Source organism: Orussus abietinus, unplaced genomic scaffold, assembly GCF_000612105.2.
Source record: "Orussus abietinus isolate OABI.00-Male unplaced genomic scaffold, Oabi_2.0 scaffold655, whole genome shotgun sequence".
NCBI classification, from domain to species: domain Eukaryota; kingdom Metazoa; phylum Arthropoda; class Insecta; order Hymenoptera; family Orussidae; genus Orussus; species Orussus abietinus.
In genome coordinates, this window is record NW_019394833.1 from 6,293 (window position 1) to 32,872 (window position 26,580).

The 26,580-nt window shown below is 38.3% G+C and overlaps 3 protein-coding genes across 7 annotated transcripts; 2 read left to right on the plus strand and 1 right to left on the minus strand.

Annotated features, from left to right (window-relative positions):
- The first annotated feature begins 234 nt into the window (after positions 1-234).
- LOC105697773 (ATP-dependent DNA helicase DDX11) lies at positions 235-3,739 on the plus strand. 3 transcript variants are annotated; one of them, XM_012421414.2, is made up of 9 exons: positions 235-360; positions 440-1,187; positions 1,259-1,735; positions 1,817-2,367; positions 2,431-2,654; positions 2,744-2,923; positions 3,006-3,090; positions 3,152-3,282; positions 3,377-3,739. In XM_012421414.2, exons 2-9 carry the CDS (start codon positions 490-492, stop codon positions 3,626-3,628), a joined length of 2,598 nt encoding a protein of 865 aa, XP_012276837.1. In that variant the 5' UTR covers positions 235-360; positions 440-489; the 3' UTR covers positions 3,629-3,739. The 3 variants fall into 3 exon arrangements, 2 of the variants coding, with proteins under 2 accessions (XP_012276837.1, XP_012276838.1); XR_001103880.1 differs by lacking the exon at positions 3,377-3,739 and having other exon boundaries at positions 2,981-3,090; positions 3,152-3,263; XM_012421415.2 differs by lacking the exon at positions 3,377-3,739 and having other exon boundaries at positions 2,981-3,236.
- On the minus strand, positions 3,639-6,449 carry LOC105697774 (nuclear RNA export factor 1). Its single transcript, XM_012421417.1, has 10 exons — positions 6,309-6,449; positions 6,013-6,208; positions 5,754-5,940; positions 5,429-5,672; positions 5,148-5,344; positions 4,907-5,019; positions 4,796-4,832; positions 4,484-4,722; positions 4,228-4,396; positions 3,639-4,154 (listed from the first exon to the last, which is right to left on the minus strand). The coding sequence occupies exons 1-10, from the start codon at positions 6,394-6,396 to the stop codon at positions 3,759-3,761; spliced, it is 1,866 nt and encodes a 621-aa protein (XP_012276840.1). The 5' UTR covers positions 6,397-6,449; the 3' UTR covers positions 3,639-3,758.
- A 1,312-nt stretch (positions 6,450-7,761) lies between these two features.
- LOC105697771 (TP53-binding protein 1) lies at positions 7,762-16,829 on the plus strand. 3 transcript variants are annotated; one of them, XM_012421413.2, is made up of 6 exons: positions 7,762-8,118; positions 8,348-8,405; positions 8,495-8,612; positions 8,701-12,687; positions 14,033-14,246; positions 15,638-16,829. In XM_012421413.2, exons 4-6 carry the CDS (start codon positions 8,743-8,745, stop codon positions 15,823-15,825), a joined length of 4,347 nt encoding a protein of 1,448 aa, XP_012276836.1. In that variant the 5' UTR covers positions 7,762-8,118; positions 8,348-8,405; positions 8,495-8,612; positions 8,701-8,742; the 3' UTR covers positions 15,826-16,829. The 3 variants fall into 3 exon arrangements, with proteins under 3 accessions (XP_012276836.1, XP_012276834.1, XP_012276833.1); XM_012421411.2 differs by having other exon boundaries at positions 7,762-7,867; positions 7,985-8,405; XM_012421410.2 differs by having other exon boundaries at positions 7,762-8,405.
- The last annotated feature ends 9,751 nt before the right edge of the window (positions 16,830-26,580 follow it).

Sequence of the window (26,580 nt, forward strand, 5' to 3'; positions counted from 1 at the left end):
ACTAATCTGGATTCACTTCTTTAGGAATATGTACTTGGAAGCTTTATGTTAGGACGATCCTAAATTGATGATACTAGGCTACAATTTGAAATCCGCGCCATGGCGGCGCCATCCGCGCCGTTGCGCCGCCTTTGGGGGCAAAAAACGGTGAAAGCTAACGTACGAAACCAGAGGGCAGCAACTATGCGATCGCGCGACCCTGCCCGTGAGCAATTTCCCAACTCATCTCTGTATAAAAACGAACATCGGCAACGTAGACATCTAGAAAAATCTTCTTTATCGACGTCGATCAAGTTCCTTGACGTGTTTCACTTCACCTTAACGAAACCGGCAAAAGCAACAGGTGGACGAGGTTATGTTGTCAGTGTACTTATACATTTTCTTCATTTAGCATCGAGTTCGACGTAATGATTTCGCAGTTAATTATTGTCCTTTGCAGGAATAGTAACAGAGACAACTTACAGGAATAATTACATCTAAGACGAAAATATGATGGATCCACCAGAGGATTTTCCTTTTCCATTTTCTCCATACAATATTCAGAAAGAATTCATGAGGAACTTGTATATGTGTTTAGAAAATGGTCATTTAGGCATCTTTGAAAGTCCGACAGGTACTGGAAAATCTCTTTCGCTTATCTGTGGAGCAGTGCGATGGCTTCTCGATCACGAAGAACGTCAGAAAAATGAACTGGAGGAGAAAATTCGTGAATTAGATATCAAGTTAAAAGAGGCAGCAAATAAAGTAACAGATGATTGGTTCTCGGTGCAGACTGGTCAGCTACAGGTAAACGCTGAGAAACAAGAAATTCAAAGAAAATTAGATGCTATCTATAAGAATGAAGAAAAGATTAAAAAATATAAAGCACGGTCTATGGCAGAAAGTAAAAAGAGTAAAAGGAAATTTATAGCCCTGTCTAAAGCGCCAAGTGCTTCCGAGGACGTTAAGCAGATCCCATCAGAATCTGACACGAAAGAAACGTCTGATGATTTTGCTGAAGAGTTGATTCTTGATGATGCAGCGATTTTATCAGATAGTTCTGACGAAGAAGATACAGACGATGCACCGTTTAGATGTAGTAAGATATTTTTCTGCTCTCGGACTCACTCCCAGCTTTCTCAGTTCGTCGGGGAATTAAGAAAAAGTCCATACGCAGAGAAAGTATCGCTTGTACCGCTTGCTTCCAGGTAATATTTCTTGGGTCATTTCTCACATACGTTGCAAACCAATGATATATTGTTTTACCTAATTCATTTAGAAACAATTATTGTATCAATAAAGATGTGAAGAAACTGCGGAATGGTAATCTTATAAACGAACGTTGTTTGCAACTGCAACGCAAGAAAACTACCACTAAGCAAGAAAAAACTTTAAAGAGATCAAAGACGTTGACCTCTTGTCCATTCATGCCAGGAAATCAAGAGTTCCTAATTGCTCAGATATTAACTACTATACAAGATATTGAAGACATAACGGAAGTAGCTCGATTGCATAAAACTTGTCCATACTATGCATCTAGAAATTCTACACAAGATGGCCAGATTGTTCTAGTTCCTTACAATAGTATTTTACATAAGAATACAAGACTTAGTTCAGGAATAGATTTAAAAGGAAATGTTTTAATAATAGACGAGGCACATAATTTATTGGATGCAATTGAACGAATGCACAGCGCCACTGTTACTGGCAGGAATATATTGCATTGTTACAGCCAGTTATCTCAATATCAGAAAAGGTACATAATTACCTTGATAACAAATGATATATTCTAGTCATTTTGTACTTTAGAAATGTATTATTAATATTTCTATTTCAGATTTGAAGCATTTTTTTCAGCCAAGAATGTGTTGTACTTGAGCCAGCTAAGTTTCTGTTTAAAAAAATTCATCAAAGTATTAGGTGGATCAGTCAAATCAAATCCTGGAGATAAAATAGATGAAAATGTGTCTTCCAAATTGTATAATATTCAAGAATTCGAAACAGTCGCCGAGATCGATACAATAAACATCTTTGAACTATTACTATTCGTAAAGAATTCTAAATTACCCCATAAGTTGCAAGGATATATAGAGAAGTATAGCAGCGATTTAAAAACTAATGACAAGAAACCGGAGAAATCTGGTATATTAGCATATCTGGATACCCTTCGCATAAAGAGTACCGCATTAGAGGAAATTCCTGTAAACGAAGAAGAAAAAAGTGAAGAGGATCTAACTAGTAATCCTTTGTTATTAATTATTAGCTTCCTCGAATGTCTGAAAAGTTCTTCCATGGATGGTCGAATAAACTTCACGCCCGGTGCTACTATAGGCCAAAGTGCATTCAAATATTTTTTATTAAATCCAGCGGCTCATTTTCAAGACATAGGTAAGCACGTTTAACAGCGCGTTAATTTACATTTTTCTAAGTGCCAGATTTTTCTTTGTGCAGTAACGGATGCAAGAGCAGTTGTATTAGCCGGAGGAACAATGGAGCCGATTTCAGAATTCAAGGAACAATTGTTTATTAGTGCTGGTGCTAAGCCAGAACGAATAGTAACATTTAGTTGTGATCACGTAGTTCCTAAGACAAATATCCATACCAGTATAGTGACTCGTGGTCCTGGCGGTCTGGAGTTCGAGTTCAATTTTCAGAACCGAAACAATACAAAATTGGTAAGAGCCTATTAAAATAATTTGCGCCTTTTAGAAATGGGTTCAATCTCTAATTCATAAAATAAACGAATACAATTAATCGATTACAGCTAGAAGAACTAGGACGCGCACTTTTAAATTTGTGTAACGTCATACCAGCTGGCATCGTAGTCTTTCTGCCATCTTATAATTACGAAGCAACAGTGTACAAGCATTTACAAGATTCTGGGATCATAAGTAAAATTTTGAAAAAGAAGCGTATCTTCCGCGAGCCGAAACAATCTTCCCAGGTATCTGCACATTGTCTATTTGTAATGTGATAAATATTTCGCACGATTGATTATTAGTTATTTTTTATCTGCTGCTGCACAGGTAAATCACGTTTTGGAAGAGTATAGCAAAACTATTAAGAACCCGAGCCAACCACAAAATGGATCGTTACTTTTTAGTGTTGTTGGTGAGTGTTCGATAGGTTGCGCAGTATTAAGCAAGAAATAATTAAATGTTTTTGCACACAGGAGGCAAATTGAGCGAAGGATTAAATTTTTCGGATGATTTAGGAAGATGTGTAATAGTAGTTGGTATGCCGTACCCAAATGTAAAGTCGCTAGAATTACAGGAAAAAATGAGATATTTAAACGAAACTGTAGTAAGTATCTCCATTATCTCGATATAATGTATTGTCTTCCTTAAGAGTTAGTCTACATTTATGTTCGAATTAATATTACTTTTCTCTTGATTAGAATCCAGAAGCTGGAAATACTTTTTACGAAAATGCTTGCATGAAAGCTGTGAATCAGTGTATCGGAAGAGCAGTGCGTCATGTTAATGACTATTCCACTGTTGTTTTACTGGATAAACGATATGCAAACAAAGTAAAATCCCTTCCAGGATGGATCCAACGTACTTTAACTATTGATAAATCCTTTGGAACTACAATGGGCAGTGTCGCCAAATTCTTTGCTAACAAAAAAATGTCTGCTTCAAAGTCTTAATAAAAGTATATCGGTTCTGGAACATTTTATTTGTCCCAAAGGAATTACAATAATTATATGTACATACAGTCTTACATCACTTGAAACAATAATTCTTTATAGTAAATCACATTATATACAACTTTTTAACTTAACTGCTAACAACGAATGCTTGCGATGGCACTAGTCCCTGTTCGTGAAATTGTTTGAATGTTTGTAACGCAGTTTCGAAATTCCACTGAACTTCACTTAGGCACTTATGACTCCATTCTAAATTCATACCAGTCTTTTGCATTAATTCTAATGTCATACGTTCTCGTTGCACAGTTTGTTCCTTGTCTTCGACTGCAGTAAAGCTGGATAATATTTTATCCAGTTGCCTTTCTTGAGCTTTTGAAGGATCCATAATGTGTAGCTGTTCATTGCGTATACAATAGCCCGATCCTTGGGGAACGATGATAAATGTTAGGTCGAAGTATCGAAGGGCTTTAGTTTCTGTACTCAATTCTTTGAAAAGTCCAGTGACGGTGACATTCATCATGGTCTCCTAAACACATATAAAAAAATTAATTCAGTATATTGTAATTGAGAACACGATTCAGTACCAAGATACAACGCACCGTTACAACTCCTAAATCCATAGTAAATGTATTCAAGTAATGTTGAGTTTTTGGAAACTCAGAAATAAGTGTAACAATAGGTAATCTCCCACGCTTCAACAAGCGATTACGTTTTTCTGAATCGTTCACACGAAACAAATTCCTATTTACTGGTAGGTAAGCGGAGAATCTGCAAAATTAGATTACATATTTAAATGCTTCCCATTAAATCCTTACGACTTAGCAGAAAGTTACAATTAATCATTAAAGTTCGTACCTGTTAACCCCAGCGTAAGGAACTGATATCGTCAAACTAAAAAAGGCGTCTTCATTGTATGCATTTAATAAAGGTTGCCGATCTTCACTGTCGAAGATTGTGAAATACTGTTGGAGAAATGTTGTGGCTATTTGACGAGCCTCGTTATTAATGGTAAATGTCCTTTGAGTGGGTGGTAGTTTGATTTCATCTTCATCTTCTACGTCAAACGAAATACTAACTGGTAGTAATTCGCCATCCTTAAAGTAAAGGATTTTCAATTTTAGATTCTACGTATAAAAAAAGGATTACTGAAAAAATTGGAATAGTTACCAATTTCAGAAGTTTTGGAAACCGCGATCGCACATCACTGGAAAAGAAACGTTCGAGTAGTTTTTAAAAACAGAATTCATTAAATTAATTGAACCAAAATAGTATACTTACTTAATGTAATCACTTTGACGCTTGTTATATTTATCACAGAGAGGATTTCCCTTGAGATATAACTCCTGGAGCTTCAACTTTCTCAGAGAATCTATGTCTCTTAACAGTCGTATCTGTACAATGAAAAAAGTCAGGAAAGTACTAATGTGAACCAAAAGTTATTCATTGAACGGTTTGTTTAATTTTTATAAACAATAATTTTAATAAAATCAATATTAGAAAAATGAAGGACAAATTTTACCTGATTATTTCCTATATGAAGAATTTTAAGAGATGGTAACTTTCGAAAAAGTATCGATCCAAGCATTTCCACTGTTCGAAGTTTATTATTATCTAAATTTAAAGCTTCCAGGGAAGGAGTATGTTCAGCAACAATTTCTAACACTGTCACCAAGATATTTGTACGTGACAATGCACAAAATATATCATCCCGTAAGTCTGAAATATTGAATGACAAAATAAGTAAACAGGGTCCCATGTTTCTTTGTATTGCAATTGCGAACACTTGACGTCAATGCTTACCTGGATCTCTATGAAACTGAGAAAGATCCAAAGCGTTAGTGGCTTCTACAAATCTTTTTGCCATTGCCAATTTAATTCTCTCCTTCGTCTGTTGATTGATGTCAGATATTGGAAGAGCTGGTTTTACTTTCAAAATGAGTTTAAACCCATCCTCCGCTGTTATTTTACGACTACAAGAAGATAACTTGTCCGCTATCTTAAAGTCATCCACGTAGAAACTAGCAAAGTTATCTTCCACCTTGTACTATTAAAAGATGTTTAAGTACTTTCAATGCCATTGTTTAAAACATTCAAATAATGCACACATTTTTAATATAAAACATACCATGATTGGAATAAATGTTTCTGGTGTAATATTATCCGACAACACTTGCACGATATATTCCTTCTTATATTTATGTCCATAAGGAATAATAACATTATACCATGCCATAGAATTCGATATCAGCTTCCCTTGCTTCCTAACAAATTCGTCGTCGCTTTCATGTGGCAAAGGTCTATATTTTTCACACCTATATTAATAATACTCAATTAATGCTCCTCTAAAATTATTACTACGTAACAGGATTTCTTTTGTAATATACCTCATCCATCTTTCTCTCCCACCTCCACCTCGGGAGTACATCTGTTTTTTACCAGAACCTGACATCTCGATATCATCTGCAAAATGTTCCTTGATCCTAGTAAATGCATTGGTGAACCTATTCTTGTAGCCCCTTGTTGGCTTAAATGACACTTTTCTTAATTGACATGCAATATTATCCAGGGATGTTCTTTCGCCTTCGTTTTAAAAAAATAATATCAGCAATTGAGATACAACACAACACGTTTAAAGGTTAGAATTTAAGAAATTTTGAAAGACGAAATCATTTAAACATACCAAAGTTTCCTTTCCAGTCCGAACTGTTATCATTCTGTAAAACAGGTCGATTGTATCGTTCGTAACCTTTTCCAACATTTTTTGGCATGTTGTAGACTATTTTTCATCTATTTTAAACGGCTTGTCTACATACGCCGATAATTATCACCATTAACAAGGAATTTAAAGATATCCAAGATGGAGTAGCTCGTGGTAAGGTTGCACATTATGTCCAGTGCTGCCCTCAGTTGAGAAAATCAGAGGTTTATCCATTTACCACCGCGAATAATACATCATATATATAATACATAATACGAATATATAATACATCACGTAATATACGTGATTTTCTACGCGTATTTACAACGTATAATACATCTCTAGTTTTATACACAAGATACGAAGTATATTACGTCTTTTTATTTCTATATAGAAAATAATACATCCTGTTAGAAATTTGATATTAAACAGTGTTAAGCCGAATAAATTTTGAACAGAAACACCAAATTAATTTCTTAAAAATGTTTACGTGTTTACATGTGCGCTAAAAGACATTTATAACGTAGCGGATACATGTACATACCGTGCACTAACGTGCGACGGATCTCGCGCTAACTTAAACCGAAACTCACGCGAGTATTTTTGATGTGATAAGTAGCGTTGATTTGCGTTTGCGGAGCAACGAACCGTGTGAGAATGTAATTTTTTTACGACTCGAGCGAAAGTGTTCACGTTTGAACTGATGCTTAGTCGCGTCGGTGCCGGAGAAAATGCCTTTTTCGGAGGATGAACAGGTAATGACTAGAGTTCTAAATCCAGTAAGTTACGTCAGAAACGAAGAGAAATTCCCGGTAACTTATCGGTAATTTCTCCAAAGCCTTTTTTATCGAGAAATTATGAGAATTTGAATTTTTCAACAGATCGAACGAGAGGTTTCGATTAGCTATAGAGAAACATCGTAGAGGGGAATTTCCGTTGTACGTTCTCCGTAGCCAATCAAAACCTTCCATTCGCTTCGTCGCAGAATGAAATATCAGTTCATTTGAAACAAATCGCATGGAATTTTCCGTGAAGTTGTACATACGTGAATATTTTTAGCTGGAGGTAAATACGACCCTATAATCAATATTTTCTAATAGTAATTACTACTCTATATCTTGAACTTTGAAGTTGATTGAAAAAAAAAGTTATTTAAACGAAGAAACCTAAAGTATAAATAACAAAATTAACGTTCTCTTAAATTCTCAATGTTCCCGGTAACTTACGGTATGTTTCACAGTTACCTTCTCCAATGTAATGTTACCGAGAATTTTCGAACTCTAGTAATGACACGTTAATTTTCCACTTTCATCAGCGCCACTATGCGACGGTGTCCAGAAGTTTGGAGGGACGGTAAACCATAATGGCGGCGCGTCTTCGATACTTGGTCACCAGAGGGCGAGATGCCGCCGCCATATTGGTTAGCATCAAAAACGCAGGAAAGTTGCACCGTGCGAACAGGTGAATTTCCAAGAGAAGGCGCGCGCGAAATCGCATCCGAAAGCCGATCGGGAAAACGTATCGCGTGCATCAGTTTAGAGGTAATAGGACCTTGCAGGGAAGAGAAATAACCCGCCGTTGAAGAATATCCCAACTCGGCCTCTGGTTCAAGGCTCGCAAGTCTACGTTTACGTGCAATTAATCCCTATTGTGTGCAGGCATCGCGAGAGACGCGCAGACGGAATTGTGCGGCATCGTGCACACCCCCAGTTTCTCGTGTGTGAGCCGTGCTCCCGCGCGGCCATTTACCAGAAGCCGGTTCGGAGGTTGCCACTGGTGCACTGGTGGAAAAGTACGTACTTAACGCGCTATCGCGGATCGACGCCGTTGGGTTACGAAAGACGCAACGAACGTGTTCTAAGCTTTTTTAACCCCGAGCCACCGTTCGAGCGGTCGCGGTCAGCGGCGAAAGCAATATTTTGACGTCGCGTCGATTCGTGTTGTGCCCAGACCAAGACGGCGCCACTTGCAATAAGTAGCGGTATATTCTCCTTTTTATGTATGATAAACAACGCCGACAGTTGCAGCCCTTTGGATGATTTGACATTCTTATCAGACATCGGCATAGGGATCGCACAGGTAATGTGATTCCCATCAGTTATTGTTAATCGCTCGACCGAAGAGCGCGGTATTGGCGGCGATACTCATTGTTTGTAATCCCCTACTAGTGACTTCGCATCGGAAGGAATCGTTACGGATGTCTCGAAGGACGTGCTCGTTTCGGTTTCCTGAGGCTAACCAGTGGGCTAAAGTCGTCGCTTTGTAACCTCCTAGGCCTATTAATATGTACGTATCCTAATGTTTTAAGATATGTTGTCGTTGGAGATGGATCGTAGATCCGTTTTAAAATGTCTGTAATTGTGTATGGTTTCAGAACGTTATAGAGAGAAGAGGAACACCAGATATTTTGTTAAGAATGTCGACTATCGCGGACAATGAAAACTGTATTCCGGACAGTCAGGAGATTTATTGCGAAAAGTCTGAGAACCTTATAAAGAACGTTAACCAGGTAGGGTGCGATACTAGTGGGGCTTTGAACGAAAGTCAAGATTTTCATCTTTTTGACGTGGAGGATTCCGAGGATCTTTTAACTAACAAATCTAATTCGAGCTCTGAAAGGTTTAAACAACCCGATGCCGAGGAGGTTAGCGATATTACGGAACCAGCTGCATTTCGAGAGGGGACGCGCGAGATCGAAATCAAGGTCGACCATACTTTGGCCCATGATAAGAAGGAAGTGTCGGAGGGATCTAATACTGAAGTAACAAGTATAGATGAAATCGCAAAATGTAAGGAAAAAACATCGGATGACGAAGAGGATATTATTCATGGAACTCCTCCGGAAATCCATTCTCCGTCGAAACGACAAGCTTCAAATCTTGCCTCCGCGACTCAAAAACGTAAAGCCGAGGCTTTCGACGAACCGGCTTGTAAAATACTAAAAAGCTCTTCGCTTAAAGATAATCCAATTTTTGATAGGGATCGATCGGAGGAAGTAAATGAAGCACGACCTATCGATCCTGGAGAATCAAAAGATGTTATCGAAGATAGTCAAATATTAGAAAAGATGGATGATTGTTTGCACAAAAATTCAACTAATTTAATAATCGCAGAGTCACAAGATGCGGAGGATGAAGTCGAGATGGTTGGTGAAAAAATTGTCGATAGTGTTTCGGTGGATGAATCGATTAATAAGATAAATCAGGAGGAGGGTGGACACACGAAAGAAACCGAATCTTTTGAAAAACAAAAGCGCGAAGAAGTCAGTGTTATTGATAAAGAAAGTAAGACTCCATCAAAAACAGATGCTAAAGATGAAAATTTAAACGATTCTTTGAAACTATATAGATCTGTGGCCAATGAGACAAATAATGAGGAAAAAGTGATCAACGTAAATACAATCGGTAAGAGTGATTCCATAGCAGAAAGTTTAAAACAAATAGATTCTCAAGAGTGTTTACCACCTGATGACAATGGATGTCGACAGGTCGGTGCTTTGTTGGAAAAAAAAGAAGAAAAACTAAATGAAGGGGATACTACGAAGGCAAGTTTACCCGAGGCAGAACAAAATCATAGTAAAGCTCGTGATGATATCACGAAAAATAAACAAATTGATAATAACGAAATCTTGAACGATAATAATATTACATCACAGATATCAAAATCTAACGAAACGCTATCCAAGATCGACAATTCCAATACAAAAGTAGGAGATGGTGATAATTTTAAAGCCGAACTTACTGCAGGTACCGAGATCGAGCCACCGGTGACTGTAAGTAAATCACGAATGAGCATAGAGGTGATTTATGATCGAAACTCAGATAATCAGGAAAATAAATCAAAGCCACGACAGCTTATCGAGATAGACGAAGACGGAGAGAAATTAGTATTGGACTCTTCGCAAGAAGAGAAGAGTTGCCTTGATAATACTAAGACTGATTCAAACTATAAAAGCTGTAACGATACTAAAAGCAGTGGTGACTTCAGTTACAAGTCAGTATCGAAGACCACAGATTCTTCCAGTGACTCTAAAATGGATGGCCTACTAATAAACGGCAGTGAAGGATCCAGAAAGACTGACACCGATGGCACAGCGAGCGTGAAATCAGACATATCTGTCAGCGAGTCTTCCGCAGATAACGTAAGTGAATATAAAGGTCCAAAAGAATCATCGAACAGTCCTAGTAAAAAGTCCAAGCTCAGCGTCACCTTATCCAAGGATGAAAATCCTGTCGTCGTAAATGTTAGTGATAGTGAAAACGACTCATCCGTCGTTGAGGAAAGTAAGAATAAATCTTTGCTCGATGCGAGCCTAACCCGCAATAATTCAATGGCGAAGGTTATACAGGTTGAAAAGGAGATCAACGTATGTGTAAAGCTGAGATGTTTGTTGCAACTAGAAGAAACAACCAAGGATATCATGGGGAAAGAAATATTGAGTGTACAGTGCGAATCAATGGGGAAACCGTCAAATTGTCAGAGAAGTGAGGACACTACCGGTTCACTTGCTGACATATCTGGTAACGATAACAAAGACATGTCTCTTGGATCGGTCACCAGTAACACGCAGCCTTACCATTTGGTTCCATCCAGGTTCTCCTTATTGTCGACAGTTAGTTCCTCTTCAGCTTCCAGTGCAGCGTCGCTCGCCCAGAAAATGGCTGCAAAGGACGAATCCCACTTTCCCTTACCAAGAGGTCCTGCGAAGCACAAGAAAATACACGACGCCGTAGTGGAAGAGAAACAAGATGAGGTCTGCGAACACCCAAAGGACTGGAAAAATGTTCGCTTACTAACGACCTCGATACTCAATTGGGTGAGTTCAGAGTTTAGATCAGTGGATTTGCATAACGGAGGCACCGATCAGCTGGACGATCCCCTAAGGAAGATAAGATCTTCCACGCCGGAGATAGAATCGGACAAGAAGGAGGATCTGGTACAGATAACAACGCCGAAAAGTTCAAAGAAAGGCAGAGCGACTAAGAGAGTGCGCAGCAGAAGCAGTCGAAGGCCTTCGAGGACCGTCAATTCAAAAGTCTCGCCCAGCGTTTTGATATCTCCTTCGGAACAGGAGGAGACCGCTACAAGAGCAGTCCCTAAAAAGAGTAGAAAGGGTAGCGTAACCAGCGACATCCCGGCCAGCAAAATCACCACTCCGGTTGAGCCTTCCGTCACCGGAGAGTACGCTATGAGATCGGTTCCCCAACGGAGGAGCACCACTCCCCAAAATGTTCCTCAGTCGGAGAGTCTGATCGGCAGGGAGGTCTTCGCCAAGTGGTCGGACAATAACTATTACCCAGGCATGGTGAAGGACAAGTCCAAGGAGAAGTACAAGGTAAACTTCTACGATGGTAAGAGTAAGTTGCTGTTGGAGAGCTTCGTCATCCCGATACCAAAGATGCTCAACGAAAGACTTTCCGTATACGTAACCACCAAGGATGACTACGGATCCCCTGGAATAATCATGGAGGTAGAGACCGTTCAGGATGAGGTTTATTACATCGTGGAGTCGGACGAAGGAGAAATGATCAGAGCGCAGATTAAGGATATATTTTTAACGCCCGATCAGGCACAGGTTTTGAGAGAACAGACGACCGTGGACACCAAGAGTCTCCTACTCTCGCCACAGCATCTGGGCCAAGTCAGCCTGGACAACATGGTTGATGGTAAAAGGCGGTCGAAACGAATCGGCACGCCCCACTTTTCTACCCCGACCCGGCCGAGACAATTGAACTTGTCCATGGACAAGAGTATAGATGTGGCAGAGCCCTCGAGCTCGGGGGTAACGCCTCGGGCTTCGAGTAAGGAAAAAGTACAGTCTGAAAGTGAACACAAGACCAGTGGGTTTAGCTCTTCGGATGTGGATGAGACGCACGGTCTGTCTGGGGTTCAACCAGAAATCCCCGGTACTCTGGAGGAACTGGTGAAGGGACCTCAGAGTAGAATCAAGGGGAAGCAGAAGAGCAAAAAGAAGGCCGACGACCAAGAAACGATCGCCTTGCTGGGCCCTATACCGCGGTCTGGGTCCAACATCTTCAAGGGCTTGTCCTTCATTCTCACTTGCGCGTCTCTGGAAAGTATGGACAAGTACAAAATGGACAGCCAGGAGTCCAACTCCGACCCGGGCACCGAGAACGAAGAGGAGTGGTCGAAGAAACCGTTTGCCAGGGATCGCTTGAAGAGGCAGTTGACGGCGGGGGGAGGAAAAGTTTATGATAATTTCGAACAAATACCTCAAGATGAGTATGGGAACACAAAACTAATTACGAACGTGCCAAATCTTACGGCGAAGAGCATACAATGTCTGTCTGTCGGCATTCATGCCTACAATCACAATTGGGTTATTCGTTGTTGTCAACAGGTGAGTCTCGTTTAATTAAGATGAACACAATTTTAATAATTTATGCTTTATATTTCTTTAGATGAAATCCGTGGTAAAGGAATATTGCTAGTAAATGGAAATTTCTTCAATTAATAGGAAATGAAGAATTACAGATTAAGGTGATATGAAAGGAGGAGTTTCATCGACGTCGATAAAATTAAATTCATTTGTACCTTTTTGGTGGCAATGCCATTCTGAACACTTAAGGTAACTTATGAAAGGGTCATTACATATATATATGAAACGTCAAAGTATTTATAAAACTTTTCTCCAAACTGGATACATCGAATCGGTAGAAACTTCAGCACGTGATTATGAAGGCCCTAAAGAAGAACGTGAGATTTCATTTTTAATAAAAAATATTTTTATTCCAGAGGAGAATCAAGAATACATTTCTTTTTTTTTTTTTTTTTTAATTAAATCCTATGAGTGCTCTGTTTTTCCTTAGGGTTTTCATAATCACACGCTGAAGTTTCAAATGGTTCCGTGCACTCAATTTGGAAAAAAGGTTTATAGATATTCTCACATTTTTATATATAGAGTGACCCTTTCATAACACCTTAAGTAGTAACATCAGCTGGAGCGTCAATTTACTGACATTTATATTTATGTTGAAGTCTTTTACACTCTACGTTTAGAATTATACGAAATGAAGCGTTCCATATGTCATTTCGGTAAAGTAATGGTAAAAAGATCTATGTGAAACTGTCGAAATCCGTGAATTTATTATTCCAACGACTGTTTAGGACTAGCGTCGCCATCTGTGACGTTTAGCTGCAACTAAATTTTTGCTCAAAAAAACGTTTTAGCCGCGGAACAAGCCAGCATTCTCTTGAACTCGTTTGTGAAAGTATTTTCCATATCTTCCCATCTAACTCTGTAACATACCATTTTTATAGTATTCTAAATTGTTTGAACTGGGTCCTGAAACTCTTCATTTTCAATTCAAAGACTTCAAGAAGCGTAAAACATCGAAAACGTGCACGGGCCACGCCATGTTTGTTCTAGTCCATGATAAATAGTTACATTTTCTATTAAAAAAAATAAAACTTCATGAGTTACAGGAACTACTTCAGCGCCTCCATATTCCCGTGGTAAAATTTGAAACGAATCGGTACATCCAATTCGGAGAATACTTTCACAAATAATTTGACCTCTCAGATATGTATAGGCTGACTCTTTCATATCACCTTAACTTGTATACTATTTTTGTTGCTTTGTTTTTTTTTTATTTAGTATAGAGAGCGCGGATAGGAGGCTTTACTATCTTTTTTACAGCATATATTCTTGATATTCATTAAGTAATTAAAATGAATGTGTTTAGAATAAACTGGTGAATGCGGCCGAAGACGAGTTGCCTGCTGGATGGAGTTTGGATAAGAGGAATTATGTTGAAATGTATCAACGAACCAACCAAAAGCCACTGACGCATTTTGTCGTTGTTATACCGATAATACGTTCGGATAACGAGTTCGTTCCGTTCTGGCGACAAATTTGTGAAAACGCTGGTGCTACTGTTTTATTAACCGATAAACCAGGTATGTACATTAGTGATCTAAATTTTAATCAGTAACTTTTTTCAAAGAAATTTATCCTAACAAAGATATTATTTCTATGTTAGTATGGGATTGTTTTAACATTTTACCGAAACTGGCAATTTGCTTTTTAGTGCAGGATATTTCTGAAACTTTAGGATTAAGGTGAAGTGAAACACGTCGAGAAATTGATCGACATCGGTAAAAAGGATTCTTCTAAATACCTACGCTACCGACGTACGTATTTGTATCGAGAGAGTGTCGAATTATATTTGGTATTGTACTAAATGGCATACTGTATATGTCGTTTCCGTACAACAATTTTGAAGAAATCGAAGTCAAACTCCAGAAATCTCCAGGAGCCATGGTTTTTGATGCCCTAATTAACTACAGAGTGCCGCCTTGCGCCATCTGTGATTTTAGGGGCGAATACATTTTCTCTCTGAGACCTCGAGTTATTATCATTTAGAATAAAAGCGCATTAGACATTTTTTTGCCTCTATCTCGTTCGAATGTTGAATTTCTCGATTATTAGAGTGTTATAAATTATTGTGCAATTGTTTTGAGTCTGTAGTACCCAATATAATTCGACAACATAAATACGAACGAAATGGCGTCGAGTTCTCATATTTCGATCAATACACAATTATCGAAGGCTCTTGTATGAGAAACAAAAGGGTCAAGACAATTTTACGACAATTTAGAACACTCTGGTAATCTATAATCTCGCATTTGAACGGGATAAAGGCAAAAAAAGTGTTTTATGCGCTTCTATGCTCAAACGATGGAAATACAAGGTCTCGGAGGGAAAATTTAATTGACCTAGAAATCACAGATGGCGCAAGGGGTCCCTCCGCAGTCAATTAGGGCCTCAGAAGGCATGAATCCAGAGGATTTCTGGAGTTTTACTTCGATTTCTTGATATTTATTGTACGAAAACGACAGGTAGAGAAATGCCATTTAGTACAATACCCAATATAATTCAGCACAGCTGCCAATAAAACGAACGTTGGTAACGTATGTATATAAAAATTATTTTTTCCCAACGTCGATCAAGTTTCTCGACGTGTTTCACTTAACCTTAAGAGGATATGCATTAATATGAGAAATAAGTGTTGTATTCGAATCAACTGATTTGAGGGGGGGTTTCACTTCACCTTAATAGAATATAAAATTTGTCACAGACTAGTTCATTTGTCTTTTTATTTTGAAAATTTATCAGATTGCAGAGCCGGTACTTATCGTTGGTTTGAATCGACTGATTTGAGGGGGGTTTCAGTTCACCTTAATAGAATACAAATTTTGTCACAGACTAGTTCATTTGTCTTTTTATTTTTAAAATCTAACAGATTGCAGAGCCGGTACTTATCGTTGGTTTGAACGTTTGTCCACAGGGTCTAATCTCATCCAAGGTTCCGTGGTGCTGACCAATCACAAATGTCCGACCTGGTTAGTCGAGAAAGCCAACAGTTGGAGCATTCCCCTAGTTTCAACCACATGGATTGTACAGTGCCTAATCGAAGGGAAGCTTTGCCCTCACGATACGCAGGCGAGCTACAAGTACGATTACATTAAGGCTTAAAGTGCTCTATTATTGAGAGTACGAGTTCGCGTTCCAGTCGCAGATCATTTTAGAACCACTTCTGTGGAGGTCGATCGCAGCTACGTAAACTACGTGGTTTACTACGAGGGTCTATCATTGTCAACGTTAGTACAATGTTGTACAACCTGCATTTCATTCTGTTACGTATGTTGCTGGAGTACCTCTTTGGAATTATGTATTTTCTATTTGGATAAAAATTGAGCGCACATTAGACCTTCGGTGTTCGCTTTATTTTGTTTTTTTTGCACAATCACGAGTTTTTAATTTGTCGGTTACAGCAAAGGTGTCGTTAAACGAGCGGACCAGTTTATTGTTCTCGATTTCCCTACAGACTGAGTTTTACTCTAGGAGACGGAACGCCCGAGATTATGAAAGTAATTGGTTAATCGTCATCGCAAGGATCATTCACGATTATGTTTGTTATTTAATTTTGGCTAATGGTACGCCCTAGATATTGCCGATTATTTGTAAAAGTTTTAAACTACCCCATAAGTGATCGCGTGAAATGGTTAATTTTATATGTTCAATGGGTTAGAGTAATGGAGGAAGTAAATGTGTTAGCCAAATTACAGTTTGCACTGTATGTAAGGAATATGTTTCGAACTTCATTGTGGCTTCCACATTTCTTAACGAGGGGGGTAGAGCGATATTTTATAGATTTAATGTACTTTCGATTTTAATGCCAACACATCTTAATCTGTTAACTGGGGAGTTTTTAAATAAAATTTATACCGATGCGTTCGTTATCCCTAATTAACAGGTTAATATTTGCAGAAGCCGTTCGCTTAGCTTTAAGCGACTTGTTTAAGTTGTAATATTGTATTCTATTTTTTCCTTTTTTTAATTCTTATGTCGTTTGATTTCATTGAAAAGCGGGTATGCCGCATGGCGCGGAATTATCTAAATGTAACGAGAGAAGTGTTTGATTTATTTTCAAAACTCTACAAGATGTGCGAACCAAATATTTGTGTATAAATTCAGAGCCAACCATTGATGGATACGNTCAAAGTATTCTAGTAATAATGGTACACGTGTGCGTATGTGCATGCGTATGTTAAAACTCACAATATACATCCACACATTTAAGTATATACATATATTTTATTATAATAATAGTAGTTGCACTGTACAATTCTTTTGGTGATAAAATATATCAACATATTTTGGCAAAAATAAATATCTTCCTCGCTCCTCCTTCCTTAACGGATTAAAAACTTATTGCATTTGGTCAGTTAATGTCGATTATTGAATGTTGAGGTGAAGTGAAACACGTCGAGGAATTGATCGACATCGGTAAAGAAGATTTTTCTAAATGCCTATGTTGCCGACGTTCGTTTTTATATTGATAGCTGGGTCGAATTATATTGGGTATTGTACTAAATGGCATACTTCACCTGTCGTTTTCGTACAATAATTATAAAGAAATCGAAGTAAAACCCCAGAAATCCTTTGGATTTATGCTTTCTGGGACCCTAATTGACTACAGAGGGACACCTTGCGCCATCTGTGATTCCCAGGTCAATTAAATTTTCCCTCCGAGACCTCGTATTCCCATCGTTTTAGCATAGAAGCATATAAAACATTTTTTTTTGCCTTTTCCATGTGTTTTCATAATATTTTTCTACCAGATATACAAAACATTCGTTTCATTTTAATACAAGTATTTTTTAAATATTATCTGCCGAATATATTATAAACGTTTTAAAAATATTTAAAATCAAAATCGCAGGTTTTGCTCCCATAATGAAATAGCGGAACGAAAATATTAGAAATATTTCTTGTGTTTTTTGATACCAAATGAAGTGTCCGATAATAGTCGTGAAGTAAAAAATGCATTTTTATGTTAATAAGTTAAGAAATATTTCTCTATATGCTTATAAATTATTGAAACTAAATATGTCATTGAGATTTTCAAGAAATATTTCAAATATCTTCGAATGAAATCTACAAGAAATCTTAAAAAATCTGTCGCTTGAGATATTTAGCAAAGATTACAAAGAAATATCTAGAAATTATTCTATGCTACTAGGGTTATAACAGTGGAGGTATTTTAAGAATGATTTCATTCGAAACACTTCTTGTACTTCACATTTTGTCACTTGAATACTCTTTATCTTCCTTTGTGCTTCATCGTTGCTGATACCCACCCAACTCGATACTCCCATATCGCAATCTCGATCACTATCGATATTCTCGAAAACACCTGGCGCTAAACCAAGTTCCTCAGAAACTGAGAAAGGTTAACTTGAACGCGCTTATCTCCACGTGTTTTTTTACCCAGACAGCACAAATACATAGAACAGAGGTCCGTAGAATATTCTTTGAAAATATTTCAATATTAATAGGATATGGATTTATGTGCTATGTACATTTTCTGAACATAGGATAAACGTACTTTTGGTTAGTTTTTTATATTCGAAATATATTTAACAAAATATTGTAGTAACACGGAATACATATCTGAATGATATATTTGATAATTTGATAATGAAAATATTTGAATATTAGTAGGATATGGATTTATGTGCTATGTANTGGCAAATATTTCAAACGTCTGGTAATTATTTACAAAATGTACGATATTCGTTAAATATATAGAAAATATAGGAGAAATATTTTGTGCTACTAGGGACAATTATCTTGACCCTTTCGTTTCTCATATCAGAGCCTCCAATAATTATAAATTGATCTTAATACGAGAGCGCGACGCCATTTTGGTTCTGGTCAGGGTTAAATAAAAGCATTTTGTTAAAAAAATCCAAATTTTGAAAGTATCAGGATAATTCCTAGGTGCTCACGAGTCACATGCGAAAGTTTCAGGCAGTTCTATCGAATCTCCTTGAAAAAATAGTGTCTTATTCGTACCGAATGGGTGCATTCAGAGGAGACAACTGTTGAGTGATCGGTTAGCGCTCATCTGCTGAATGGGTACGTTTACTCAATATGTTTACTGATCAGACCATTCCGATCGCCATTTTCAGCAGAAAAACGCAACATGTTCCCAACTCATCGGTAACCGCTTTTCCCCTCTGAATGCACCCATTGATTTGAGGAGTAGAGTTCGAAAATTCTCGGTAACATTAAATTGGAGAAGGTAACTGTGAAACATACCGTAAGTTACCGGGAACATTGAGAATTTAAGAGAACGTTAATTTTGGTATTTATACTTTAGGTTTCTTCGTTTAAATAACTTTTTTTTTCAATCAACTTCAAAGTTCAAGCTATAGAGTAGTAATTACTATTAGAAAATATTGATTATAGGGTCGTATTTACCTCCAGCTAAAAATATTCACGTATCTACAACTTCACGGAAAATTCCATGCGATTTGTTTCAAACGAACTAATATTTCATTCTGCGACGAAGCGAATGGGAGGTTTTGATTGGCTACGGAGAACGTACAACGGAAATTCCCCTCTACGATGTTTCTCTATAGCTAATCGAAACCTCTCGTTCGATCTGTTGAAAAATTCAAATTCTCATAATTCCTCGATAAAAAGGGCTTTGGAGAAATGATCGATAAGTTACCGGGAATTTCTCTTCGATTCTGACGTAACTTACTGGATTTAGAACTCTATTGAGGAGGGTTTCACTTTATTTCAAGGGGAGAACGGCGGGAATTTCGAACGCCGAATTTTGGCGGTTGGAAGCGACGCCGGCTAGTCGGAGCGCGCATGCGCGTGCCGGGTTGGCACTCGCCGGTCGCCGCTTCGCGCGGCGTGCGTTCAGTGCGTTCCGAGCAGTCGCAAGGGAAGGTGTGTTTCTCCGGGCCGGTCTCTCCTCGCAACTGTGGCATCTCGTCCTCCGGCGTGTCCGAAGCAGTCCCTCGACCGCGCACCGGGCCCTCCCGCTCCCTCGAGAAGTGCTCCCGAGGTTTCGCCCCGTCCCCGTCCCCCTGCCGTCGGGTCCTATCGAGGGTGAGTGCGTCGAACCGAGAGCAAGGATCATGAGTGTCCCGTTTTTGTGCACGGTCGTCCTGGCGCTCGGCGTCACGGCTACGAGCGTCCACGCCGCCGGCCTCGACTGCGACGCCGTCAGACCCTACTTCGAAGCCCAGAGGTTTCCCGCCAGCGACATACCCACCGAACCCATCTCATGTGAGCATGAATACTTTATTTATAAAACTGATCTTAACCGTTTGCGTACCAGATGGTTCTGAAAAAACGGGATCGAAAAGCGCCAGAGCGCGATCGCGCTTATCATATTCAAATTTCGGGTGGGCCGTTAGTCGTCTGTTTCGAACAAATTCCATGGCTTTTCTCGACGCAAAATCTGAAGAGCGCGAATGTGGCTCGTGGTACGCAAACGGTTTAACCCTTTTACGGTCGCATTTTCCCAAGATCAAGAGAATTTTGGTGACTGAGAGTAGAGATACGACCGCAAAGGGTTAACGCGATTTCGTGAAGCTACGGTCGGTTTGGTATGTCCAGCGATATACTCACCGAACCGATATCATGGGAGCCTGTATTCTTCATTCCTCAAACTGATCTTAAACGCGACTTGGTCAAACTATGGTTGGTTTGGTATGTTCAGCGCATACTCACAGAAACCCCATCTCGCGTGAGTATGAATACTTTATTTCTAAAACTGATCTTAAACTCGATTTTGTGAAGCTACGGTCGGTTTGGTTTGTCCAGTGATATACTCACCGAACCGATATCATGGGAGTCTGAATTTTTAATTCCTCAAACTGATCTTAAACGCGATTCGGTCAAACTATGGTTGGTTTGGTATGTTCAGCGACATACCCACCGAACCCATCTCATGTGAGCATGAATACTTTATTTATAAAACTGATCTTAACCGTTTGCGTACCAGATGGTTCTGAAAACACAGGATCGAAAAGCGCCAGAGCGCGATCGCGCTCCTTCGATTTCGCGTTCAAGAAAGCCGAAGACCGCGATAGCGCTTATCATATTCAAATTTCGGGTGGGCCGTTAGTCGTCTGTTTCGGACAAATTCCATGGCTTTTCTCGACGCAAAATCTGAAGATCGCGAATGTGGCTCGTGGTACGCAAACGGCTTAACGCGATTTTGTGAAGCTACGGTCGGTTTGGTTTGTCCAGCGATATGTGCCCATAATTATGAAAGTGGTCTAAGTCAAAATTAAAAAAAAAAAAATGAGTTTATCAGTTATTTCACGCCATATTATTTCAAACGAAATTAATTCAATGTAATTTCGAAACAAAAAATATATGACTTAGACCACTTTCATAATTATGGGCACATATACTCACCGAACCGATATCATGGGAGTGTGAATTTTTAATTCCTCAAACTGATCTTAAACGCGACTTGGTCAAACTATGGTTGGTTTGGTATGTTCAGCGCATACTCACAGAAACCCCATCTCGCGTGAGTATGAATACTTTATTTCTAAAACTGATCTTAAACTCGATTTCGTGAAGCCACGGTCGGTTTGGTATGTCCAGTGATATACTCACCGAACCCATCTCATGTGAGTCTGAATTCTTCATTCCTAAAACTGATCTTAAATGCAATTCGGTGAAACTGCGGTCGCTTTGGTATGTCCAACGACATATCCAACGAACCCATCTCACGTGTGTTTGAATTCTTTATTTGTATAACCGATCTTGAACGCTACTCGGTTAAAACTATGATTGGTTTGGTATGTTCAGCGAGATACTCAACGAACCCATCTCATGTGAGTCCGAATTCTTCATTCTTAAAACTGATCTTAAACGCGATTTGATGAAACTACGCTTGCTTTCGTATGTCCAGCGACATAACCACCGAACCCATCTCATGTGAGTCCATCATCTCTCATCATCTATCATCAGTTATCAGTTAGTATATAGATCATTGATGTCAATACGAGGTGTTGTATCTCCTTATAATACTTCGTGCTGCTACCGAATTCTCGTGAAAGCGCGACGATCGTTTTACATTTGTGATGGGTTTCTATTTAATTAATACAACACTTTTTATACTATATGCAGTTGAATGACGCGTTGTTTGACGCATTCGCAAATACTACAATATTAATTTATGTGCCCATGATAAGAGGACTTTGCTCGCTTCAAAGCGTCCCTCCATTTTGTAGGAAATCAGTTATCCAGTTAGTATATAAATCAGTGATGTCAATGCATGGCGTTGTCTTTTAATAATACTTCGTGCTGCTACCGAATTCTCCTGAAAGCGCGACGATCGATTTACATTCGTATTGGATTTCTAGTAAATTAATTCGACACTTTTTATACTATATGCAGTTGAATGACACGTTGTTTGACGCATTCGCAAATACTAAAATATTAATTTATGTGCCCATGACAAGAGGGCTTTGCTCGCTTCAAAGCGTCCCTCCATTTTGTAAGAAATCATGTATGTACAGTAGGCACCCCCACATCGGAAATATGGAATGAAATCTATTGGAGAATTTGGCGGTGCAATCGAGCACTAAAATCGAGGTTGTAGCACTCAAATAGCACTAAAAAAGCACTAAATTCTCCAATAGGTTTCATTCCATATTTCCTATGTGGGGGTGCCTACTGTACATACATTAAGAAATCAGTTATCCATCATCTCTCATCATCTATCATTAGTTATCAGTTAGTATATAGATCAGTGATGTCAATGCGTGGTGTTCTATCTTTTTATAGTACTTCGTGCTGCTACCGAATTCTCGTGAAGGCGCGACGATCGATTTACATTTCTGTTGGGTTTCTATTTAATTAATTCGACACTTTTTATACTATATGCAGTTGAATGACGCGTTGTTTAACGCATCCGCAAATACTACAATATTAATTTATGTGCCCCTGACAGGAGGGCTTGCTCGCTTCAAAACGTCCCTCCATTTTGTAGGAAATCAGTTATCCAGTTAGTATATAAATCAGTGATGAGTATATAAATCAGATGATTTACATTTGTGTTGGGTTTCTATTTAATTAATTCGACACTTTTTATACTATATGCTGTTGAATGACTCGTTGTTTAACGCATCCGCAAATACTACAATATTAATTTATGTGCCCATGACAGGAGGGCTTGCTCGCTTCAAAACGTCCCGCCATTTTGTAGGAAATCAGTTATCCATCATCTCTCATCATCTATCATTAGTTATCAGTTAGTATATAGATCAGTGATGTCAATGCGTGGTGTTCTATCTTTTTATAGTACTTCGTGCTGCTACCGAATTCTCGTGAAGGCGCGACGATCGATTTACATTTCTGTTGGGTTTTAGCGTGGATGTTCCGTAAAGCTCGGCTTTATGCCAACTTAGGATTTTTCTCGAGGAATACGACATACCGAGTTTCCCAGACCGATCTCGTTTCTTTGAAAGGTTAAACCGGTATTTGAAAAAACGTCCTTTTGTCCTGGAATGTGCCGCTCGTTCTCCGACATCACTTCGGTCAGCCGGCAAACGTCCTTTACCGTGTTCTGAATTTTAACTACCTTTTCGGGAAATATTCAAGATGTTTGACGATGTTTCGAGGTTATCTTAACAGAGATGGGTGAAATGAATCAACACAGGTGTTGCGTTATAACGTTATCAGCGGACCCGGAATTCTTTTCCCCAGCGAGAATGGCAATTAAGCAGGTGGGCATTGTCCCTGAAAAAGGTGTAATCGTTGTGAAGAATTTTGCCACGTTAGTTTTTCGTGTCTTACTGCGATAAAGTTGGATTTGGCCCTCTTATCTGAGGAACAAAAAATACTTAAATATGAAACAAAGTTAAGTACGTGCAATGTCTCAATGTTGGTCCGCATACGTACACCTGAATTTATTTCACGCATTGCCGATAAACAATTGTAGCGTCTGTAGCTTATACTTGAGCTATGGCGCGATAAATTTACCATAAATTTTTCTTCAAATTTATTATGCAATATGCATTCATATATTGCAGACATTTCATGCAGCTAATAGTCTGCTAATTGTTTGTCAATCGATTTTCCGCAACATGTGATGTTCATGAATTTCTGTCTGGGTTTAATTTTATCCGAGGTAGACAAAGTGATGCAAAATTGGCATCAAATTTGCCTCAGAATGGATTATGAAATGAGTCATCAATTGGAACTCATATTTGTCAGACACGATGAGGAAGAAAAAATACTTAAATATGAAACAAAGTTCAGTATATGCAATGTCTCAATGTTGGTCCGCATACGAACAGCTGAATTTATCTCACGCATTGCCGATAAACAATTGTAGCGTCTGTAGTTCATATTTGAGCCATGGCGTGAGAAATTTACCGCAAATTTCTTTTAAAATTTATTATGTAATATGCGTACGTATATTGCAGACATTTCATGCAGCTAATAGTCTGCTAATTGTTTGTCAATCGATTTTCGGCAACGTGTGATGTTCATGAATTTCTATCTGGGTTTGATTTCATCCCGGGTAGACAAAGTGATGCAAAATTGGCATCAAATTTGCCTCAGAATGGATTATGAAATGAGTCATCAATTGGAACTCATATCTGCAGGACACAATGCCGAACCAAAAATGCATAAATACGAAACAAAGTTAAGTACGTGCAATGTCTCAATGTTGGTCCGCATACGTACACCTGAATTTATCTCATGCATTGCGGATAAACAATTGTAGCATTTGTAGCTCATATTTAAGCTATGTCACGATAAATTTACCATAAATTTTTCTTCAAATTTATTATTCAATATGCAAACATATATTGAAGACATTTCGTGCTGAAAATGGTCTGCAAATTTGTCAATTGATTTTCCGCATCGTATGACGATCATGAATTTCTATCTGGGAATGGTTCGGTCGATGAAATTTGGATCAAATACTTCCCAGATAGACAAAGTAATGCAAAATTTGCATGAAATTTGCCGTATGAAGATCATGAAGCGAGTCATGAGGGTGTTGCTTATGAGTCCTCAATTGGTACTCATATCTGCAGGACACAATGCCGAACTAAAAATACATAAATACGAAACAAAGTTAAGTACATGCAATGTCTCAATGTTGGTCCGCATATGTACAGCTACATTTATATCACGCATTACCGATAAACAATCCAGTAACTCCGTAACTCATATTTGAGTCACGGCCTGATGGAAACGGAAACATGGAGCAACGTGACATTTAGCTCACATTTGTAGCAGTAACTAACTTTCTAGAATGTCCGCAAATTAATGTCACGGAACGATGTTATAGCTCCTGTTAAATTTTCCATTAATTTTCAGTTCATACATGTTGGTTATGGCATAACTGGCATATGGCTCGAGTATGCGGTAAATATATTACTCCAACCTTTTATGACAAATTTACCGCAAATTTTTATTCAAATTTATTGTGCAATATGCGTACATATATTGCAGACATTTCATGCAGTAAGTTGTCTGCAAATTGTTTATAATCGATTTTCGTCTTCATGTGCTGATCATGAATTTCTATCTGGGTAGGGAACAGGAATTTTTATTCAAATTTATTGTGGAATATGCGTACATATATTGCAGACAATTCATGCAGCACGTTGTCTGCAAATTGTTTATAATCGATTTTCGTCTTCATGTGCTGATCACGAATTTCTATCTGGGTAGGGAACAGGAATTTTTATTCAAATTTATTGTACAATATGCGTACATATATTGCAGACAATTCATGCAGCACGTTGTCTGCAAATTGTTTATAATCGATTTTCGTCTTCATGTGCTGATCATGAATTTCTATCTGGGTAGGGAACAGGAATTAATTTGAGATGCTTACCGTGCTTGATGAATATGATGCGAAACTTCGGGGTTTCGCGGATTTCTCAAGTTTGATCGCGTTTCTCCAGTTTCGAACTCGTTAGGAAGTTTCGTTTATAACTCTTAAAGCCGAGGAAGAGTCTCTATTGGGTCCTGAGCACCATCGAGAAAACGATCGGCTCTTTGCGAGCCCCGATGTTCCTAATCTTCCTGTAGTAATCCACTTAGTTACACAGTTGGCACTCAGCTCAAGAACTGAACGAAGGGAATTTTGTCTGAGGAAGGTAACTTTGCTACTAGGGTATTTTTCTCTGTGTGGTACTTGCGCAATGAAGTCTCAGTTTCAATTTCTACGTACGTTCGGAATCGTTATAGTTTATCGTCGTCAAACCTTTGAAGTCCCAAGATAACTATATCAATTTTCCGTTCCTTAACAGGTGAACGTTCATACGGATTTCATGCGACTTTGAATTTGCATACACATACGTGCACCATTACTTTAAATTTATATTCCCTGGGTAAGTACTTTATTTTTTGTAAAAGTAGGTGCTTATGTTTCAGTGTTTCAATATTTTATCTCACCAAATGTTGACATTTATTTAAAAATAAAATACTGAAACATGAACCTTTTTGTATTTTTATTTGCGTGGCAAAAAATATCATTCAGATATGTATATGACATGCTACTTCTTATGTGTAAGAAGTATCAATTCCATCTTCATACAATATTTCGTTAAATATATTTCGAATATAAAAAAACTGATCAAAACTACGTTCATCCTATCTTAAAAAAATATACATAGCACATAAATCCATATCCTATTAATGTTGAAATATTTTCATTATCAAATCATGAAACATATCATTCAGATATTTATATGACATGCTACTTCTTATGTGTAAGAAGTATCAATTCCATGTTACCACAATATTTCGATAAATATTTTTCGAATATAAAAAATGAGCAAAAGTACGTTCATCCCATGTTCAAAAAATGTACATAGCACATAAATCCATATCCTATTAATGTTGAAATATTTTCATTATCAAATCATCAAATAT

Coding starts and splice junctions, on each gene's coding strand:
- LOC105697773 (XM_012421414.2), top strand. CDS start 490: ATGATGGATCCACCAGAGGATTTTCCTTTTCCATTTTCTCCATACAAT. Junction 1,188..1,258: donor CTTGTACCGCTTGCTTCCAG/GTAATATTTCTT, acceptor TAATTCATTTAG/AAACAATTATTGTATCAATA. Junction 2,368..2,430: donor GGCTCATTTTCAAGACATAG/GTAAGCACGTTT, acceptor TTCTTTGTGCAG/TAACGGATGCAAGAGCAGTT.
- LOC105697774 (XM_012421417.1), bottom strand. CDS start 6,396: ATGCCAAAAAATGTTGGAAAAGGTTACGAACGATACAATCGACCTGTT. Junction 4,833..4,906: donor CGTCAAAGTGATTACATTAA/GTAAGTATACTA, acceptor TTTCTTTTCCAG/TGATGTGCGATCGCGGTTTC. Junction 4,155..4,227: donor TGGATTTAGGAGTTGTAACG/GTGCGTTGTATC, acceptor ATATGTGTTTAG/GAGACCATGATGAATGTCAC.
- LOC105697771 (XM_012421410.2), top strand. CDS start 8,743: ATGTCGACTATCGCGGACAATGAAAACTGTATTCCGGACAGTCAGGAG. Junction 12,688..14,032: donor TTATTCGTTGTTGTCAACAG/GTGAGTCTCGTT, acceptor GAATGTGTTTAG/AATAAACTGGTGAATGCGGC. Junction 14,247..15,637: donor TTTATTAACCGATAAACCAG/GTATGTACATTA, acceptor GTTTGTCCACAG/GGTCTAATCTCATCCAAGGT.